Below are 18,786 nucleotides of genomic sequence, written 5' to 3'. Positions count from 1 at the left end.
CGACATCACTGAGTCCAATTGTGCTGAAGGTCAGAGCACTCTCCAGCAGGGACAGATCATCCTCTTAGCCCTGTCTGATTTCTGGAGAGCCCTTGTGTTGTATAACATCTACAATCATATTCATCTGCAGCTTTCCTCATTGTGTAAGGGGATGGATTTGGTTTTGACCTGCCTCACCCCATCTGTGATTAGTGACTCAGTCTTGGCCCTATGTCACAATGGAAAAACATCTTACACTTACATCACTGAAGTTTGGGTGTGAAGGACACCACGTTTTGTTGTCTCCCATTACACCACTAAAACATGCTGTTTCCAGGGTCAGTATAAGAAATGGGGTGATTTTTATTGTGCACCTACAAGCATTTATGTGCTGGTACATAATAAGCCTCCATTGCAGTTCATTTCCAGCATAGGACAACTCATACTGATCATCATTGTAACGTCTGCTTCCAACTCACACCCTCAAACACGTAGATCCCTTGAACGCAGCTCACTTTCCAGCTCACACTCTCAAACACCTAGATCCCCTGAACGCAGCTCACTCTTCAGATCCCAATCACCTGAATTCTGATCACCTGTTCACACACCTGTATGTCATTATCACACACTATTTAGTTCAGTTCTTTGCACCCCATCACTGTGAAGTATTGTTTGTTTTGTGACATGTCTTTCGGAGCGCTGGGTTTCCCGGGATTTACTCCTCCCGTGTATGATAGATTTTGCCCGCCTCACTAATGACGCCTTTTGCCTATTCCCTGCCTGTACTTTAGCCTATTGGATTTCCTGTTTTCTACCTATTGCCTGATCTCCTGGATTATGTTACTAGCCTTTTCCCTGCCTGTACAGTTGCCATTTTGGACCTCCTGTGTATGACCTTCTGTCTGCCCCTGGACCCAGCTACCTGCCTTCCCCTGTGGTCCTTTGCAATAAACACCTGCTGTACCCTGCGCTTGAAACCAGCTCTCTGTCTCCCCTCGTGTTCATTACAATCAAATATATACTACTGTTCAAAAGTTTTGGGTCACTTAGAAATGTCCTTGTTTTTTAAAGAAAAGCAAAGATTTTGTCCATTAAAATAACATCAAATTGATCAGAAATACAGTGTAGACATTATTGTTAGGGATAGGGTCTATTTTTCTCAATTTCCACCTGGCTTATGTGCCCAAAGTAAACTGCCTGTTACTCAGGCCCAGAAGCCAGTATATGCATATAATTGGTAGCATTGGATAGAAAACACTTTGTAGTTTGAAGAAATGTTCAAATTGTGTATGAGACTAAAACACAAGTGATACGGCAGGTGAAAATCCAAAGAAATAACAACCGGAAATTGTTTGTTTTTTTTAGCTCCCAGGCTCTTATAATGGAAAGCTATGGGTTCTATGTAATTCCAGCTCCCAGATTGCAATTCCTATGGCTTCCACTAGATGTCAACAGTCTTTGTTCATTGTTTCAGGCTTGTTTCTTCAAAAACGAGCAAGAATTGTACATTTTTGTAGAAAGAGTCCCGGTACAATATCAGTCTGTTGGCGCGCTTACTAATTTTTCTTTTCTATTGAACATACTTCTTTCCGTATTAAATATTATAGTTTATTTACAATTTAGGATACCTGACGATTAAATAGAAATGTAGTTTGACTTGTTTGAACAAAGTTTAGCGGTAGCTTTTTGGATTCCTTTCTCTGCATGTTGAACAAGTGGATTACTCAAATCGATGGCGCCAACTAAACAGACTTTTTGAGATATAAAGAAGGATTTTTTCTAACAAAACGACCATTCATGTTGTAGCTGGGACCCTTGGGATTACAAACAGAGAAAGATTTTCAAAAGTAAGTGATGTATTTAATCGCTATTTGTGATTTTATGAAGCCTGTGCTGGTTGAAAAATATGTTGATGTGGGGCACCGTCCTCAAACAATCGCATGGTATGCTTTCGCTGTAAAGCCTATTGTAAATCAGATAATGCAGGTAGATTAACAAGAATTTAAGCTTTTAAACGATATAAGATACTTGTATGTTCATAAATGTTTAATATTACAATTATTTATTTGAATTGCGCGCCCTCCAATTTCAACCAGATGTTGTCGACAGGTGTCCCGCTAACAGGACGCCTAGCCTTGTTGTAAATGACTATTGTAGCTGGAAACGGCAGATTTTTTACGGAATATCTAGATAGGCGTACAGAGGCCCATTATCAGAAACCATCACTCCTGTGTTCCAAAGGCACGTTGTGTTAGCTAATCCAAGTGTATCATTTTAAAGGCTAATTGATCATTAGAAAAGCCTTTTGCAATTATGTTAGCACAGCTGAAAACTGTTGTTCTGATTAAAGAAGCAATAAAACTGGCCTTCTTTAAACTAGTTGAGTATCTGGAGCATCAGCATTTGTGGGTTTGATTACAGGCTCAAAATGGCCAGAAACAAAGAACTTTCTTCTGAAACTCGTCAGTCTATTCTGAGAAGTGAAGGCTATTCCATGCAAGAAATTGCCAAGAAACTGAAGATCTTGTACAACTGTCACGCCCTGACCTGAGAGAGATGTTTTGTTTCTCTATTTTGGTTAGGTCAGGGTGTGATTTGGGTGGGCATTCGAGATTTGTAGTTCTTTGTTCTATTCTATGTTTTCTATTTTTATGTTGTCAGGTTCTAGTTTTGTATTTCTATGTTGGGTTTTGTTTGGGATGATCTCCAATTAGAGGCAGCTGGTCCTCGTTGTCTCTAATTGGAGATCATACTTGAGTAGGGTTTTTTTCCACCTGGGTTTGTGGGAGATTATTTTTGAGTCGTGTATGTTTCACCTCTGCGTCATGGTTTGTTGTTTTGTTCTGTAGTTTATGTTTATGTATTGCATAGTTTCACAGTGTAAATAAAATGTGGAATGACACACACGCTGCACTTCTACTCCTTTCGACGATCGTGACAACAACGCTGTGTACTACTCCCTTCACAGAACAGTGCAAACTGGCTCTAACCAGAATAGAAAGAGGAGTGGGAGGCCCCGGTGCACAACTAAGTACATTAGTGTCTAGTTTGAGAAACGGATGCCTCACAAGTCCTCAACTGGCAGCTTCATTAAATAGTACCCGCAAAACACCAGTCTCAACATCAACAGTGAAGAGGCGACTCTGGGATCCTGGCCTTCAAGACTGTTGGAAAAGCATTCCAGGTGAAACTGGTTGAGAGAATGCCAAGAATGTGCAAAGCTGTCATCAAGGCAAAGGGTGGCTACTTGAAGAATCTCAAATATAAAATATATTTTGATTTGTTTAACACTTTTTTTTGTTACTACATGATTACATATGTGCTATTTCATAGTTTTGATGTCTTCAGTACTATTCTATTCTATTATTCTATTCTATTATTCTATGTAGAAAATAGTAAAAATAAAGAAAAATCCTTGAATGAGTAGGTGTTCTAAAACCTTTGACATATTATCAAGTTGTATAACCTATTATGAAACAGGCTTTGCATTGTCAGTTGGTTTATTTTGTGTACATGTGTGCATGCGTGACACACAGGGAGAGATGAAATTCAGTGAGCCTTTACGGTTGTTTGTGTCTGCCAGTGCAAACCTACAATTTCATCAAATCTTTAGCACGTGTGAGGGTCGAAATAGGAGAAAGCTTTATAGGGGTTAATGTAAGATTCACAGTGTTTACAAAAAAGAGCGTCTGCCCCATCTCGGGTCAACTGTGATTATGCCTCAATACAGAGTTTTTATTGCAATAGTCTGACCCAATAAATGTTATAGCAATGTGTGAAATGGTCTGTGAATGGTAAATTGTGAGGTGAGAAAATGTGAGAGACATCAGCATCTCTGAAAACATCAGGACTGCAATGTGAGAAGCTCGTCTGTGTAGTCTATCCACAGGGATGCAGCCTCTGCGGTAGGCTATTGGCTACTGTGCGCACAATGGCGCACACTCACCGGCCACTACTGAATTTTAGGAGTGTTAGTCCAATGTAGGTGACGATATGCAGCCTAACCGGGAAAAAAACATATGTCAGGTAGACCCAGCTGTCAGCTGCAGAAACCTAAATAGGCGGCCTCTCCAGAGATTCACGCGTCAGATGAATAGACAGTTTACAGCTTGCTTCTTTCTCGAATCTCCTCCTGACGACAGCAATACTGACTCTATGTTTAAAATTATGACTGTTGCAGTTTGAGTTTCAGGACCCGATCAGATTGTGCTGATTCAAGAGACAATCGCTTTTCGGTTTGACTTGGGCTGCTTAAGTTAAAGAGAATCTGAACGTGACAAGCCGTCTGGACTTTTGAAGATGTGCTCGCGACTTGCATTTACCTGGAATTTACAGTAGTTACTTTCACTCGTAGGCTACATTCAAAGCGGTATGTTTCCCGAAATTAATAACAAGGTGAGGTCAATAATCCATTTTGAGTATCTATATCCATATAATCCGTTATTTATTTCAATCTTTAGGTTACATATGTTGACAATGCAGTTTTTTACAGCATTTATGTTTTCTCTCTTATTGTCTTTTATTTTATCATTTGCTTGAACATCAGACAGTTATGTATTTTTTATGCCACTGAAGTCTGATATAACATTAGTTTTGCAGTTGAATAACATTCACTTTTCTTTTCCACTGAACGTTACCCACTGATTTCAATGACAGAATATTATGATAAGTAAACAGTAGTAGGGGCTAAATATTATGACCCATTTAGTAGTTTGCTTATGGGTTCTTATGATTATCTGAGAAGGTATTAAAGATAAACATGATCCATAACTATTTTAGTCTACACTTATTTTATGGCTAGATTCATGGTGTTGACAGAAGCTCTATAGATTTACCATAAACAGTATCACACATGACCAAGGACAGGAAAACAGCAACTCTTTCATCCACTTTTTACAAATAACATTAGCCTTGTTGACATCTGTCATTTATTATTTGCAATATCATTGTCACATTGATCAGCAGCCATCTATAAATCAGTCAGTGTATTTTCTCTGTGTCAAGTTTGAGACTCTGTCAGCTTTTCTGGGTGGGATTGATGCTCTACTTTCATGAGCAAAAAATGTGTACGTTTCTGTATAGCTACTAAAACTTCATCCGTTGTTGATGCTTATCAACTCTTAGACAGTTGTTTCCATTTGCTGCCAATTCAATATTTTCAATACGTTCCTTACCATTGGAGTTGAAGCTTTACTTTCCTCATGCTGTTCTGTAACTGGTGTCGTGCGAGTCTCAGAAAAGACATATTAGGAATACTGTGTTCCCTTTCAAGGACCTGCATGATGTCAACAATCCAAAAGCTCTTTCCAGTATCCAGTGAGATGTGCACTGCAACTAGTGGCAGCTTCTTTGTTGCTCTGGGCATCATTGCTCTACTGACCCACCCAGACCCTTGATAACACGTCAGGGGTGGGGGTGGGGTCATCCCCCACCCCCAGCACACCTCCCTCTCGTGACCACAACCCAAGTAGAAATACAGGGTAACACATATCATAACACTACAAGTGACCTCAGAAAAAAAGGGACTTCAGTTATCAGATACAGGACTATTGTAATACTATAAGACAAATTATTGCCCTTTGAACACAGAGGTATTGCGTGCTTAGAATTGGTGGCAGGTAGCCTAGCTCTTCAGAGCTTTGGGCCAGTAACTGAATGGTCGCTGGTTTGAATCCCCGTTTGCTGAGTGCCCATTTAGAATTGGTGGCAGGTAGCCTAGCTCTTCAGAGCTTTGGGCCAGTAACTGAATGGTCGCTGGTTTGAATCCCCGTTTGCTGAGTGCCCATTTAGAATTGGTGGCAGGTAGCCTAGCTCTTCAGAGCTTTGGGCCAGTAACTGAATGGTCGCTGGTTTGAATCCCCGTTTGCTGAGTGCCCATTTAGAATTGGTGGCAGGTAGCCTAGCTCTTCAGAGCTTTGGGCCAGTAACTGAATGGTCGCTGGTTTGAATCCCCGTTTGCTGAGTGCCCATTTAGAATTGGTGGCAGGTAGCCTAGCTCTTCAGAGCTTTGGGCCAGTAACTGAATGGTCGCTGGTTTGAATCCCCGTTTGCTGAGTGCCCATTTAGAATTGGTGGCAGGTAGCCTAGCTCTTCAGAGCTTTGGGCCAGTAACTGAATGGTCGCTGGCTTGAATCCCCGTTTGCTGAGTGCCCATTTCAAATGGATGAGCGGTTTTGGGATTGTATCTGCTTACAGTAAGCAGATGTACAGTACCTGTTTAGTGCCCTACCACAGTGGCCGACATCGCAGTACAACCCTCACTCTCACAATCCACCCAGGGGATTGGTTGTGTTACACGTGAATCCTGCATGTGTTCATATTTGAATGAGTGTTTGCTGACTTGTTCAGATTCCAAACCGAGCCAATGTGAAGGCAATCCTAGGTGGGCACTGGTGTTCCACTACTCTAAGTCTTCCCATGCCAAATCCTTTCATACATTGCCCTGTGTATGTATGGGAATCAAAATACGGTCATATTCTCACCAAGGAACACATATGGGTCAGTAAGAGGCAATTGGCCATTTCATAAAGAATATAGAGCATATGGATGTTTATTTAGTGAACTCATGAGAAACAGTATTTTTTTCCACTGTTTTATTCTTCGGACCTTTTAATCCAATAGTGTTATTTAGGTCAAGTCCATTCTCAGTCTACTCTGCTAACCAAGCAGCCGTTGTCTAACCCTCTCTGGCTCTCTGAGTTTTGCCTGTGCTCATCTGGGCTGGATGTTTCAGTCCACCCATATGGTGTCTCTCATTCAACACACTGTGTTAGTTGACACACTCCCCTCTGATTAAGGCATGTGTAAAACTGGCTATTCTGCCACAGTGGCACCAGAGATAATAGAATCTCAGTGACTTAAATGACCCCATGAAGCCTAGCATCAGACTGAATTGGGCTTTGTGAAAGGAAGTGAAGGATCTCTCTGCAGTGGCGGTTCTAGACCATTTCAACTGGGGGGGCCAAGCTGGGGCCAGTTGTACTGTTAGAGGGGCCAGTTACATTAGACGTTATTGTTGTCATATTGTTTTCTTCACTGCATTGCAGGCATTAGCAGGCAAAAGACCATGTTCCGCGTTGCCACTGTCTAATAACGGATGTAAAAAAAGAACGATAGCAAAAATTTGTTATGTAAAAATGATTTCATACTCCACATTTAGGGGGGCCCACAAGGGGGTCCAAAATTGTTGTCACAGGGGCACTGCCCCCCCCCCCTTCCCCCAGAACCGCTAGTGTCTCTCTGGTGCCAGGCTAAAACAGCCCTCTACTCTCACCATCATTACCACACCCTTACACTCGTCATAGAACATCAGAGTGTTAACAAGCCTATGCTCTAGTAAAGGAATGCATCTTGTTGAAAAACGGATGATAAAGAGACCATTGCTAGAGGACTGGCCACCCCTCATAGCCTGGTTCCTCTCTAGGTTTCTTCCTAGGTTTTTGGCCTTTCTAGGGAGTTTTTCCTAGGGAGTTTTTCCTAGCCACCGTGCCTCTTTCACATGCATTGCTTGCTGTTTGGGGTTTTAGGCTGGGTTTCTGTACAGCACTTTGAGATTTCAGCTGATATACGAAGGGCTATATAAATAAAAAATAAAAAAAATAAATACATTTGATTTGAAGTCTCCCATATTCCTTTCCCCCACTCACACATGCTCCAGACCCAACAGGGAACCAACCGACCCTATTCACAGGTGAGCATTTACTCACTGGTGACCCCTGACCTGTAGAGCATTTGAGCCCCTACAGACCCACTCTCTTTCAATCCTGTATCTTTCTGTCTGTGCAGTGGCCTCCCCCTTCACTCCACCAAACGTCACTACCCTAGCTAACTCATGCTATTGGAGTAAATGTTTAATGTTGTTGGTGAATGACAACTCAAGGGGATAACTTTGGCCTTCCATTTACAGTGATGAACATAAAGCAGTCCTCACTGTCAATAGACCAGGATGTGTTTAAGAACACAGTATAGTAGCCTACACTCTTAGGAAAAGGGTTCCAATAACACTTTTTGGTTCCAGGTAGAGCTATTTTGGGATCCATGTAGAAATCTCTGTGGAAAGGATTTTACATGGAACTTAAAAAGGGTTCTACCTGGAACCAAAACAAGTTATTCAAAGGGGACACCCGAATAACTCTTTTAGGTTCTAGATACCACCTTTTTTTCTAAGAGTATACCTCATCAGCCTGCCTGTCATCTGTTGTTCTTTACAAATTGTCGTATGAAAGAGACCAAGGTGCGTATCGTTCCACATCTTTATTTCTATGTGAAACTATGCAAGACAGACTATAAACAAAAACAACAAACCATGACAAAGAGGTGCTACATGCATAAACTCAAAATAATCTCCCACAAACACTAGTGGGAAAAACAACAACTTAATTAAATATGATCCCCAATTAGAGACAACGATGACCAGCTGCCTCTAATTGGGAATCATATGAAAACTCCAACGTAGAAAAAAGAACCTAGAACACAACATAGAAAATGTAAACTAGACAAAAACCCCAATCTAGAAAAAAGAACCTAGAACACAACATAGAAAATGTAAACTAGACAAAAACCTCAACATAGAAAAAAGAAACTAGAACCAAACATAGAAATAAATAAACTAGACAAAAAAAAACAGTCACGCCCTGACCTACTCTACCATAGAAAAATACGAGCTCTCTATGGTCAGGACGTGACACAAATGCTGTTTTGAATTAAAGGAAATTGTACCTACACACTGAAGAATGCTGTAAACTGAAAATGTCTGTGTACACTATCCTTGATGCAGTAAAAAATGATAAAGTAAGCTTTATGTGACATCTTTGGGAGTGCAAACCCATTCCACCTCTTTCTTTGGCTGAATTTGCGGGTTTTACACACCAGCTAAGCTTCTGGGAGAACATGATGGCTCTCTTTTGATTACCTAATCAGCCTGCCCTGACTCCAGTTGTGTGCTGGTATAATACTGTATTTACCATATACTGTATTTACCATTTGCTTGTTGTAGCAGGTGCTTGGAACTATATTTAGCCTGTGTCTCTATGCGTCATAACTAAGTTGGAGGCTACTGCAGCAGCCTGTGCACGTGCGATTAAATATCACTGCTATGTATAGACTGAGCTGGTTTTCTGTGCTTCTGTGCTTGCTGTTACCAAAGCAAAGGGATAAAGAACTACTGGTTCCACTTTACAATAACTGTCCAAAATAATGCCTATGTATTTACATGTTAGTTATATCGGCAGATACATTGCCATTACCATGTATGAAGTCATTCAATATTTTACTGGCATGTACAATTTTACAATAAACTCATGATCCCTGTCGTAGCTTAGGTAAGAGGTCTCCTTTCCCCATCGTTCGTTTAGCTGTGCCTGCAAGGCAGCCAGTGACATATGTAAACGTGCTCCTACAGCAAGCAGCATGGCAGCTAGAGAAAGGCCTGCTCCAGTTCAGGTCCCCCACAGCAGCAGCTAGCGCTGACAGACTGTCATGGCCCAGTCTCCAGGCTTTTGTCCCCGCCTCACACTCACCCTGCTGAGTCATTTCATCCTCAACCCTGGGGGTCCTGGTTACCCGAGCCACCACAATTAGAATGGATGTAGCACTCTCTACATCCCTTTATTTCTCCCTCCAACTCCCCAACCTTGTCCATAGACGATGTGATCACATAGTCTCTTCCAACAGTCGCTGTAACTCGGACACAACTGGGGTTAGAGCACCATGGGTCTGGCAAGTGAGACTAGTTATGACGATACAAAATCTTATTATACTTTTAATGTTTTCATCTGCATATTTTAAAAACCCTTTATTTATTTGAACCCTTCTCTGTCTCTTGAAGAAATTGAACTCGGGCATAGTGACCTTGCCCCAGCTGGAACCCGCAGTTATACAGGTTGTTGTCAGCAATGCCAAACTCCACCACCAGCAGTCCAATAGCATCCTGCCCCACATCGCCAACAAGGGGGTGCAGAACAACTACCAGACACACCAGGTGAGGCTGCATTTCACACTGTGTCACACTATACTGTTGGCCTCCAAAAGTAGTTAACTTGACTCCAGTTGTCAATTGTAAATGCACATGTAAATTGTACATGATAGTAAGTCCTTGGTAGTTTATACATCTTCAGGTGAAGCCGCTCAGCTGACATGTAATATCCCAGTAATGTAAAAGGAAGTGAGAGCCGTTTCATCAGGGTTACGCTTAGTGACAGAGCCAAAGGGTTGAAAGGACAGATCAACTGACCTCTTGATCCCTTTTGTGATTGGCAGGATGAGAGACCAAAGCCCTCCTCCCAGTTCTCCACATGGTTTGGCTCCTCAGTGGAGAACCTGTCTGACTCTATCACCACCAAGGGTCTCAGCAACAAGCTGGAGGAGGCAAAGCTTTATAAAGGACAGAGGCTGCCCATGTCTCCCACAGAGGCACTGAGGTACTTCCAAGGGCGTCTGACAGAGTTTGAGCAGCAGGAGATCATGGACTACTCAGAGATCTGGTTCCTGGGTCTGGAGACTAAGAAGATCAAGGCCTCTCACGGAATTCCTCAGAATGCAGGCTATGACGACGAGCACGGCAGCTACAACAAGGTACAGTTACATCAATGATTTTAATTGAAATTATTCTTGTGGTTCCTTGGGGTAAGGTGTAAGGTTTGTTTGTTTGTTTGCTGTGATATAACCAGCAGTTAGTGTCTTATTAGTGTCTTATTGTCACGTTCTCTATCTTCAAATTCCCTGTCATATATGAGCCAAGGCGCAGCGTGCCGGTAATTCCACATCTTTATTTGAAGAAAACCGAACCAAAACAATAAACAGGAAAACAGCAAGTAACGCAACTGTGGCGTATACACACAACACGCACAGAAATAATAATAACCCACAAACACAGGTGGGGAAAAGGCTGCCTAAGTATGATTCCCAAGCAGAGACAACGAATGACAGCTGCCTCTGTTTGGAAACCATACTCGGCCAATAAAGAAAAAACAACATAGACATACAACACATAGAATGCCCACCCCATGTCACACCCTGACCTAACCAAACAGAGAAAAACGACTCTATCAGGTCAGGGCGTGACACTTATTCCATCCTGTATGAATGTGCTGTTACAGGGAGACTGGGTGTGAACATTGTTTAGACTCATGGCCCTATGCCCCCATTCATGGTAACCTCTAGGTCACACAAAACCAGTTAAGTCATGACAGATGCTCAGCTAAATAACCAAATGAAACAACACAGGAGCAGTATTATTATGAACTAACTTTTAACCAACTTTACCTAACTTTAAGTAACTTTTAACTAACTTTACCTACGTTGAACTTACTTTTCTTAACTTTAACTAACTTTTAACTAACTAACTTTACCTAACTGTTAACTAACTCACTTTAACTTTTGAACTAACTAACTTTACCTAATTTTAACTAACTTTTGAACTAACTAACTTTTCCTACTAGCACTGACTTTGCTGATAATTACTTTATTGAGGAAAAATGTACTTGTTACGACTGTGATATACTGTCTCACCTTGCTATCTTAGCTACCTAGCTATCACCTTGCTATTCGCTGCAGCTAGCGACTGGAGCGAGCAAACAAACACTCAAACAGGACAGTTTTATCGCAATCACTTAATTCAAAGACTCAATCATGGACACTCTTACTGACAGTTGTGGCTGCTTTGCGTGATATATTGTTGTCTCTACCTTCTTGCCCTTTGTGCTGTTGTCTGTGCCCAATAATGTTTGTAACCTGTTTTGTGCTGGTGCCATGTTGTTGCTGCCATGTTGTTGTCATGTTGTGTTGCTAACATGCTGTGTAGTCATGTGTTGCTGCCATGCTATGTTGTTATCTTAGGTCTCTCTTTATGTAGTGTTGCCTCTCTTGTCGTGATGTGTGTTTTGTCCTATATTTTTATTTAATTTATTTTTATTTTTAATCCCAGCCCCTGTCCCCGCAGGAGGCATTTAGCCTTTTGATGGGCCGTCATTGTAAATAAGAAATTGTTCTCAACTGACTTGCCTAGTTAAATAAAGTTTAAATAAAATAAATAAATACAAATATCTTAACGTGAATGCACTAACTGTAAGTCGCTCTGGATAAGAGCATCTGCTAAATGACTAAAATGTCATTGTAAATGAACTAGTGTTTGGCACTAGTCATTATAGTAGTCATTATAGAAAACCATAATGAAGGATGTCATTGTATCATGAACTACCATTTAAGTACATGCAGTGAGGCTCTTGTATTCAAAAGTATTGTCCAACATACCATACACACAGTACACAAACATTTCCAATTGAATGTTCTCTGTTCCGTATCCAGGTTCTGCACGACCACATTGGCTTTCGCTTCGAGGTGCTGGAGGTGATTGGGAAAGGATCCTTTGGACAGGTCCTGAAATGTCTGGACCACAAAACCCAAGAGCTGGTCGCCATCAAGGTCATTCGCAACAAGAAAAGGTACAAACAAAACATTTTGCTACATGCTCTTGAATACGCAGCCAGTGCTCAAAGACTCTGAAACTGACCTTCTTGTGTGAGGTCAGTACCGACAGGTTGTCAGGTCAGTGTTCCAAAGGAGTTACCTCGGTATTGCTTTACCAGTCCTCTCTCAAGTGATCCAATGCACTCTGTGTGTCAATGGAAGTACGCCTCCTCCTCTTTGACTTTGATTGATACAAATGTCATCAGGGCTTAATGCTCTTCAATAATGCAGAAAACAAAATGGGCGCCTTGGTCTCGCCACTGGGGCCTTGTCTTGAACTAAACCCTCTCAAAGATCCTGTTTCTCCTGGGAGAGGAGATTCTCCCTTCTTTGCAGCTGTCATAATTTTTCACACCAAAGTAAATTAAAACTGGAATTGAAAAATATTTGCTAGGAGATTTTCCATTTCTGATTTTGAATTATTAAATCCAGAATGGAGCCATGACTAACTCTAACTAACTCTTAAATTGGACTGTAGGTTTCACCACCAGGCCCTAGTGGAACTGAAGATCCTGGATGCTGTGAGGAGGAAAGACAGGGAAAAGTGTCACAATGTCATCCATATGAAAGAATACTTCTACTTCCGCAACCATCTCTGCATCACCTTCGAGCTGCTAGGGTGAGTGTAGTGTGTGGTATGTATAACACTATTATAAGACACCTGAAATGATGATTAAAGCAATCACACGCACAAACACACACACACACACACACACACACACACACACACACACACACACACACACACACACACACACACACACACACACACACACACAATCAAAATAGTCCCAGTAGAAGATAAATGGAACCCTGAGTAATTAAAGTGTTAATCAAAGGTATTCAAGGTTAGGCACCTCTCCCAAGGTACAACTCCCCTATTACATACACAGCTCGTTTATCACTAGTCACTTAAAATGCTACACTAGTTGAGCAAAGTGAGTGTCCCGCCTAGAACAATCTGCCTCAACTAGCCTTAGTTGAGACAAAATAGTCTTACATTTACATTTACATTTTAGTCATTTAGCAGACGCTCTTATCCAGAGCGACTTACAGTAGTGAATGCATACATTTCATACATTTTTTTTTCTTCGTACTTGGCCCCCCGTGGGAATCGAACCCACAACCCTGGTGTTGCAAACACCATGCTCTACCAACTGAGCTACGGGGAAGGCTAATGCTACACTAGTTGAGCAAAGTGAGTGTCCCGCCTAGAACAATCTGCCTCAACTAGCCTTAGTTGAGACAAAATAGTCTTACATTCCAGGCTGGCTGACCTTTAGTAGACGTCTTGGACTGCCACCCTGTCTAACATTACCGTCACCCAGTCCCTTAGTTAACGCCTTGATTAGGGCTCTATCACTTTTCTCTGGCTGCTCGAGGTGTGAAGGCTCCGTTTACGGACAGAGAAGTGTGTACTTCCCAGAAGTATCTAGAAATACAAAGAATAACTCTGAGAGACTCTCTTTTTATGTTAAGACATTCAAGACTGTTAAGTAATCTAATTCAGCATGCAACATAATGGTGTCCACTTCCTTTTTTATATCTTATTACTAAACTGCATGGTCTTGCTAGATTTGACTGAGCAATACCATGATATCAAAAAGCAGTATAGTGATGGCCTCTAGAGGACGAATAAACTATTACATTTGAGACCAAACCCTCCATGCAGTGGTGGGAAAAAGAAAATGCAGAGAAAGACTGGGAATAGTGAGTGACAGACATTTTATCATTTGACCAGTTCTCTAAATTCTTCTCTTTCTGTCTTCTTATAGAGTCAACCTGTATGAGCTTATCAAGAAGAACAACTTCCAGGGCCTCAGTCTGGTCCTGATCTGTCGTTTCACCAGCTCCCTGCTCAAGTGCCTGCAGATGCTGCATAAGGAGAAGATCATTCACTGTGACCTCAAACCGGTAAGGTTCCACAAATCCCCATACATTGTAATGTCTCTGCATGGAACAGTAACAGCACAAAGAATACCCAGCTGAGAAGTCAGACATGCTAATGCACAGTACCAGTGTACTACAGAGGAAATAAATTGGTTGCACTTTGATTGGTAACTTGGAAAATGTCAAATTGACATTGTTTCTCTTTTTTCACAAAAGGAGAACATACTTCTGTCTCAGAAAGGACAAGGAAATATAAAGGTGGTTGACTTTGGGTCCAGCTGTTATGAGCAGCAGAGAGGTGTGTCTCACCTGATTAAATACCTGATTTAAAAGTCTTTTGTTAAAATCTCCAAAGCCACAGCACTCATATACAATAACAGAATTTTAACATGAACTCCGCTTCCTCCCTTCCACTCCCTCTCTTTCTCTTTGCCTGCCCTTGTAGTCTACACCTACATCCAGAGTCGTTTCTATCGCTCCCCAGAGGTGATCCTGGGCCACGCCTACAGCATGGCCATCGACATGTGGAGTCTGGGCTGCATCATGGCTGAGCTCTACACCGGCTTCCCCCTATTTCCTGGGGAGAGCGAGGTGGAGCAGATCGCCTGCATCATGGAGGTACACAACCAACCACCTGCAGACATACAGTCTCAGACCCCAGCGCTAGCCAATTGGAGTATCTGATGTTAGATGTTTTTAGGAATCAATTTATCCATCACCATTCAAGAACATTCTGTTCTTTTATTTCTTAGGTACTTGGAATGCCTCCCAATGATTTTGTGCAGACTGCATCCAGGAGAAGGTTGTTTTTTGGTAAGAACTTTCTATGATTTGTACAGTAAGAATGTGTTTCTTTACTTCGGAAATATATATAAGGTATAGATGTTGTCTGTTGTCTGTACTGTTGTCGGCGCCCAATAATGTTTGTATCATGTTTTGTGCTGCTACCATGTTGTGCTGCTGCCATGTTGTGTTGCTACCAAGTTGTTGTCATGTGTTGTTGCCATGTTATGTTGTTGTCTTAGGTCTCTCTTTATGTAGTGTTGTGGTGTCTCTCTTGTCGTGATGTGTGTTTGTCGTGATTTTATTTTTATTTTTAATCCCAGTCCCAGGCCCCGCAGGAGGCCTTTTGCCCTTTGGTAGGCCGTCATTGTAAATAAGATTTTGGTCTTAACTGAGTTACATAGTTAAATAAATAAAAAGATGTATACAATTAGGAGCAACAAAACATCTTAAAAAAGTATTAGGTCCAGAATTAATCAGATGAATCTCTGGGTTGCGTTTGAACCATGAGGTTTGGTAAGTCTCTAACTAGTGTGTTTGATGACTTGTTGCAGACTCCAAAGGAAACCCCAGAAACATCACAAACAGCAAAGGGCGGAAGAGGCGACCCAACTCCAAAGACCTGGCCAGTGTTTTGAAGACCGACGATCCTCTGTTCCTGGACTTCCTTCAACACTGCCTCACGTACGTCAACACTGACACACTAGAAATCTAGAATTCAGCACAGGATTATTACTCTGTGGTTTCAGGGTCATGAAAACTGTTGTCATGAGATTTCTGGTAGTGACCCCACTCCCTGCGGGTGTCTCGGGAGGAGTTGGGATATGCAAGAAACACATTTCCATTACACAGTTGTGTGTAGCAGGGCAAATATAGTCCCCCCCAGAAATGTATTATTATTAGCTTGCTTCATCTTCTCCACGCACACTCAGTGTATATTCCTGTGCTATCTAGGTGGGATCCAACCAAGCGTATGACACCAGACGAAGCGATGCAACATGAGTGGATCCAGGAGGCTCGTCTCAACAAGCCCCGGCCCAAAACACGACCCATGATTTGGAAGCCCAGGGAAAGCGTGAGCAGCACAGAAAATAACTACGAGGCTACTTACCGCAAAGTAGTCACTAACAGGACAGGTAAGACCAGGCCTCTCACTCGCTTTTATCTATCGAAATAAATCTTCACAGTGTGTCAAAACTATTTATGGATTAAACCACATCATTCTGTACTTTGCAGCTGAGAAGATTGGGTCCGATAGCAATGACAAGCTGAAAAGAGACCTCTCCGCCAAGGCAGGGGGCAAGATGGTGACCACCGAGCGACTGCATCCCATTGGAGCGTCTGCAGAGGTGGAGTTGTGTGAGGGCATGGCCAAGGTCAACAGGGACACCAATCAGGAGGCGAGTGGGGAGAGGTCCGTGCATATCATCATCAAGCCTCAACTAGACGTGGGCACTGACGGAGATCAGGAACTGTCCCAGTGTCTGCCCCCTATCATGTAGCAGCACAAGGGAGGGGGCAGGAGGGCACTACTAGGCATTATAAACTTAAACATAATCAACCAGACACAGAAGATAATGCATACTGTTGTCATGTACAGGGGACCTCCTGTTTTGTGATATTCCTGTGGTCTATGAGGTTCATTCTATACATTCTATAGAGTTACTTTAGCTATTCTGAGTATCCCACTGAATGCACTGTCTACGTATCATGGAGAAGATCAAAGATTCATAGTTTGGCAAGCTACCAATCCCGATCCAAACATGGGTTATTGTTGATGGTTCGTTTACTGTTTAAAGGAGGCACAGAGACAGGATCAGTTAAAGTTACCATTCAGGAATACCGTGGTACAACAGCATTATGCTTTTGTTATGTGCATCTTTTGTGGCCCAGATCACAATCCTCAACCCCAGCTAGTTTTACCTGTTGTACATTGACGTCTTTGAAAAGGAAAAGATGCAATACTCGCTCACCATTAAAAATGTATTGTTTTATTTAAGCAAGTTAAAAAGACTAACGTTTCGGCCTTCATCTTCTTTCCGTTCGTTGACTTCTTAAAGATATTATTTATATTTTAGGTTTACTCTTTTACTGCTGTACTTTGTGTAGATATTCCAAACCAAAGCAGCTCCGTTGTGCAATATTTTGCATGGCTTCTTCCTTCTAGAATGGTTATTAGTTTCTGAAGGAGCGTGTTCATAAAGGCTGAGCCAAAGAAAGTATTTTTGTCACTGCTGATCTTTCAGCTCAGCTGTGCCCTATAAGAAACATGTTCTATTCAAACCTTTATGTCCTGCATCTTTATTAGATTGAATAATGCTATTGGAATGATATTACATAGTTATAATGGTCGTTATGGAGATGATTATCCAGACATAGAAATGATGTTTGTAATGGCTTGTTTTCCCTGTACATATGTACCTGCTGTGGTTTTTGATGTACGTAATGCAGAAAATGATGTATGTGTATGTTACAGGTTATTGTAAAGTTTAGACAAGGTTTTACTTGTTCAGGTTTTACTTGTATTATCTATGTATGAAAGAATAATTTTATACTCGATTATGTTTGTGTTTGTAAACATTTTTTTTACGATTAGACACTGAGAGACAATCATTTTATTAATAGTTTGTGCCTTGCAGTGTTATAATCCTTGCACTTTAGCTCTGTATTTACCTGGGATAAAAGACAGATTCTCCACATAAAAAAGTTACCCAAAAACGAATCAAGTGAGAGTTGTGTAATCAATGATATACTGTAGCTTGCCAGGAAACATTCAGTGAGGGAATCGCATAATTTTGTGTTATACCATGGCAGTTTCTAGAAGTCAACATAATGACAAAGAAAATAGAGCATATAGACCAGAACATCCTGGTATTAGTGACATAACCTCTTTGTAGTATGCTGTCATTTTCCTTGCATCTGATAAATGACCTGGCTACACAAGTTTACAGGGAGAGTCACCATAATCTGTATGTATCTTAATGGGGTAGACAACTAAATTAATTGACTGTAACCAGGTTTCCATCCAAACTTATGTGGGTAAAGTACATGTCGGATAAATGACAGGCCTGATGGAAACAACATCTGTTGGTATACATTACAAAAGTCGACAAAACAAAATACGCTGGGCAAGGTGAGATATTTTTGTGTCGGTAAAATGTAATATGCGAGAAATGTCAGTGGAAACGCTTTTATGCGCAAATATTAACGTAATAACCATCAATCATATCGAAGTAAACTTGGAGTCACGCGATTACATGTTGTGTGGTCCGAAAGCATGCAGTTTATTAGGCTAAATCAAATAAAATGTATTTATATAGCCCTTCTTACATCAGCTGATATCTCAAAGTGCTGTACAGAAACCCAGCCTAAAACCCCAAACAGCAAGCAATGCAGGTGTAGAAGCACGGTGGCTAGGAAAAACTCCCTAGAAAGGCCAAAACCTAGGAAGAAACCTAGAGAGGAACCAGGCTATGAGGGGTGGCCAGTCCTCTTCTGGCTGTGCCGGGTGGAGATTATAACAGCACATGGCCTAGATGTTCAAATGTTCAATCTGATCAGGCTACAGATTGAATAAATTATGTTGAACTTCACAGGGTGGTGAAAGTGCAAGGTGATGACAGAGTCGGTTTAGGTAACATGAAAGAGGATGGCATTGGCATGTCTGTA

General features: G+C 41.5%; 1 protein-coding gene across 1 annotated transcript; it reads left to right on the top strand.

Annotated features, from left to right (window-relative positions):
* The first annotated feature begins 3,830 nt into the window (after positions 1 to 3,830).
* On the top strand, positions 3,831 to 17,837 carry LOC115197437 (dual specificity tyrosine-phosphorylation-regulated kinase 4-like). Its single transcript, XM_029758953.1, has 12 exons — positions 3,831 to 4,374; positions 9,806 to 9,958; positions 10,237 to 10,551; positions 12,283 to 12,419; positions 12,923 to 13,063; positions 14,220 to 14,358; positions 14,551 to 14,632; positions 14,780 to 14,952; positions 15,087 to 15,147; positions 15,672 to 15,801; positions 16,072 to 16,253; positions 16,354 to 17,837. Exons 1-12 carry the CDS (start codon positions 4,351 to 4,353, stop codon positions 16,617 to 16,619), a joined length of 1,803 nt encoding a protein of 600 aa, XP_029614813.1. The 5' UTR covers positions 3,831 to 4,350; the 3' UTR covers positions 16,620 to 17,837.
* Positions 17,838 to 18,786: the final 949 nt, after the last annotated feature.

The sequence above is a fragment of the Salmo trutta genome, chromosome 7 (assembly GCF_901001165.1).
Source record: "Salmo trutta chromosome 7, fSalTru1.1, whole genome shotgun sequence".
NCBI lineage: Eukaryota > Metazoa > Chordata > Actinopteri > Salmoniformes > Salmonidae > Salmo > Salmo trutta.
This window is presented reverse-complemented; position numbering and strand designations above follow the sequence as displayed.

Excerpts from the sequence above, each read along its gene's own strand:
- LOC115197437 (XM_029758953.1), top strand. The coding sequence starts at position 4,351 with ATGTTTCCCGAAATTAATAACAAG. Across the intron at positions 12,420-12,922 it reads GTCATTCGCAACAAGAAAAG|GTTTCACCACCAGGCCCTAG; the intron begins GTACAAACAAAA and ends ATTGGACTGTAG. Across the intron at positions 16,254-16,353 it reads AGTAGTCACTAACAGGACAG|CTGAGAAGATTGGGTCCGAT; the intron begins GTAAGACCAGGC and ends TGTACTTTGCAG.